Source organism: Lipotes vexillifer, unplaced genomic scaffold (assembly GCF_000442215.2).
Source record: "Lipotes vexillifer unplaced genomic scaffold, Lipotes_vexillifer_v1.1 scaffold860, whole genome shotgun sequence".
Classification (NCBI taxonomy): domain Eukaryota; kingdom Metazoa; phylum Chordata; class Mammalia; order Artiodactyla; family Lipotidae; genus Lipotes; species Lipotes vexillifer.
Window position 1 is genome coordinate 588,528 of NW_006789568.1, and position 2,506 is coordinate 591,033.

Genomic DNA, 2,506 nt, shown 5'->3' on the forward strand with positions numbered 1-2,506 from the left:
TTTCTCCCACAGAGGAGTGTGCTGCAGCTGCTGCACTCAAAGAGCGAGGTGGTACGGCAGTACATGGCCAGGCTCGTCAACGCTTTTGCATCCCTGGCAGAAGGTGAGACGGCAGCTCTCCTTGCCGACTGAGGGGGAAAAATGAAAAGCTGAGAATTATGTTTTATTAGGTGGACAAAACTGAAGACTTAAGCCCGGACGCAGCATCTTACATAGCTCGGAGGGACTGCTCCGAAGAGGCAAGCGGGGAGCCGGGGTATATAGGAGTTTTTGCAGCAAAGATGAGGTAGACAGAGCATCAGAAGCTTACTGTTAAAGAAAACCAGACATCTCAAGTTAAGGAATTCAGCACTTTTCTGTGTACGGGAAGATGCAAGAGTCTGGGCTCACTGAAGTCATTCCTTTGACAGGTACCTCAGCGATCTAGGGTCATATCCTATGCTTTCCCATCCTGAACCTCTTCAGGGTGCACCGCTGAGGGTGGCTGCAGGGGCTGAGGGCTTGGCAGTGGGCAGCCCATTGGTCTCCATCCTGAGTTCCCTCAGGGCTCACCATCCAGAGTGGCTGTAGTGGCTTGATGTCTGCAGCATCCTTTGCTTACTGATACGGCAGGCAACATATTTTTTTTTCATTGATACCTTCAGAGGGAAGAGCTAGGTCTTGTGGATGTGTTTTTCCCTGTGAAAACACATTCTTCCCCAAGTTTCTTAGCAATGACATGTGATTCCTCAGTTTATTACTGTTTAATGCATCTAAGGTCTTTTGAAAAACGTAGTTGTTGTCATATTGCTGTAATTTATGTCAGAGCAAATTTTGATGGTTTTGGAGTTTATTTTGTTAGCCTTTGGTTTCATTCTGTAAAGCTTTCTGGTATTGTAACGTAGTACTTTTTAGACTGCTCTCAAGATAGCAGGTAATGCCTTTTTTATCATTTTCTACTTAAGGCCAAATAAGGTTGGTGAAATAAAGTGACCCCAATAAGCACTATACCATGTCTTTCAAAACACTAATCCTTTTAAATCAAGAGGATTTGAAAATTCCCAAAATAACATGCTACCATAATTTAATTCAAAATGATTTTACAAAATGCCATTACCTCCCATAAATTCTAATTTGTTTGAGCTCTTTTTAACATGAATAATGGGAGTTTTAAATTGTGACTGTGTGACACTCCAGAAGTTTTTTCATTCATTTGTTTGTTGTTCCAGCCATTTAACAAACATTTTATGATAAGCCAGGGTATGTGCCAGGCACCATTCATATAATATGGTTGAACTTTATGTCTGAAATCAATGTCATCTGTATCAAGATACAAGTTCACAACAGGCTAGTGACAGGGTTCCAGGTATGGTTCCTAACTTCTTCTCCAGGCCATGGGTGTGTCCAGAAAGCACTACTGGGCTGCCTCTGTTGTTAAGACTAAGGGGTTCATAACACACAGATTCATCACCCGCTTTTTCCTTGTGATCTGACTTTTGGGTTCAAGATTTTGGGTAGGGACTTCCCTGGCGGTCCAGTGGTTGGGACTTTGCCTTCCAGTGCAGGGAGTGTGGGTTCGATCCCTGGTCGGGGAGCTAAGATCCCACATGCCTCACGACCAAAAAACTAAAACACAGAACAGAAGCAGTATAGTGACAAATTCAATAAAGACTTTAAAAACAAAAAATGGTCCACATCAAAAAAAATCTTAAACGAAAGAAAAGATTTGGGGTAAATAAAAGACAGTGCTCCGCACAAGAACACGGTGATGAATCATGTTTAGATGACAGGAAAAGTGGTTTTCCATTCGTTAGATAGTTGATTGAGTAAAACCAACTTGCAGCTGAAATATGCTTTGATAAGTTTTCTAGAACATAAAATTACCCAAACTCTATGTGTGTTATATGCGAAGTTTTCATAGGAAGTGGTTTTGGAGCATGAACTTAACACAAGATAAATTCTCTCCCTCGTTCATCTCTGGTTATATTATTAGGTCGCCGCTACCTTGCCCAGAGCACAAAGGTGCTGCGGATGCTGGAAGAAAGGCTGAAGGAGGAAGACAAGGACGTCATCACCCGGGAGAATGTTCTCGGGGCCTTGCAGAAGTTCAGCCTCAGGTGCTGACCGTGCAGTAGGTCATGGTGGTGCCTGTGAAATCACCTTGGGGGTTTCTTAGCCACTGTTTTGTGCTTATTTGGTCCCAGTGACAATCCAAGATGCAGGTGATATTTTTCAGTGAATGCTTCGAAGAGGTTGGGTGACTTTCTGAAGAAGAGCTGGAAAGCGCACCTCGGATCCACTAAACCATGTGCTCCTACACTTTAAAGCCCTGGGATATTCTCCTAATGACCATTATCTTGTGCTGACCAGGTGCTAGATGCTAGATTGTGTCTCGGGCCACGTGCAAGCTTTGGAGATAAGCACATGGATGCAGCCCGAGAGAGCCTCCACCTGCAAATGCTCACAGTTCACTGTGGGGGAGGCACGTGTAAATGCACAGTCACAGTCGGGGGGGGGGGGGGGGGGG

At 44.2% G+C, this 2,506-nt stretch overlaps 1 protein-coding gene across 2 annotated transcripts in view; it reads left to right on the forward strand.

The window, feature by feature from the left end:
- Nucleotides 1-2,506, forward strand: part of ARMC9 (armadillo repeat containing 9) — a 142,656-nt gene that overhangs the window by 58,024 nt on the left and 82,126 nt on the right. For both annotated transcript variants that reach the window (XM_007462743.1, XM_007462742.1), the window contains 2 exons: nt 13-103; nt 1,973-2,096. In XM_007462743.1, the coding sequence (XP_007462805.1) occupies nt 13-103; nt 1,973-2,096 (215 nt within the window). The remainder of the gene's footprint in view (nt 1-12; nt 104-1,972; nt 2,097-2,506) is intronic.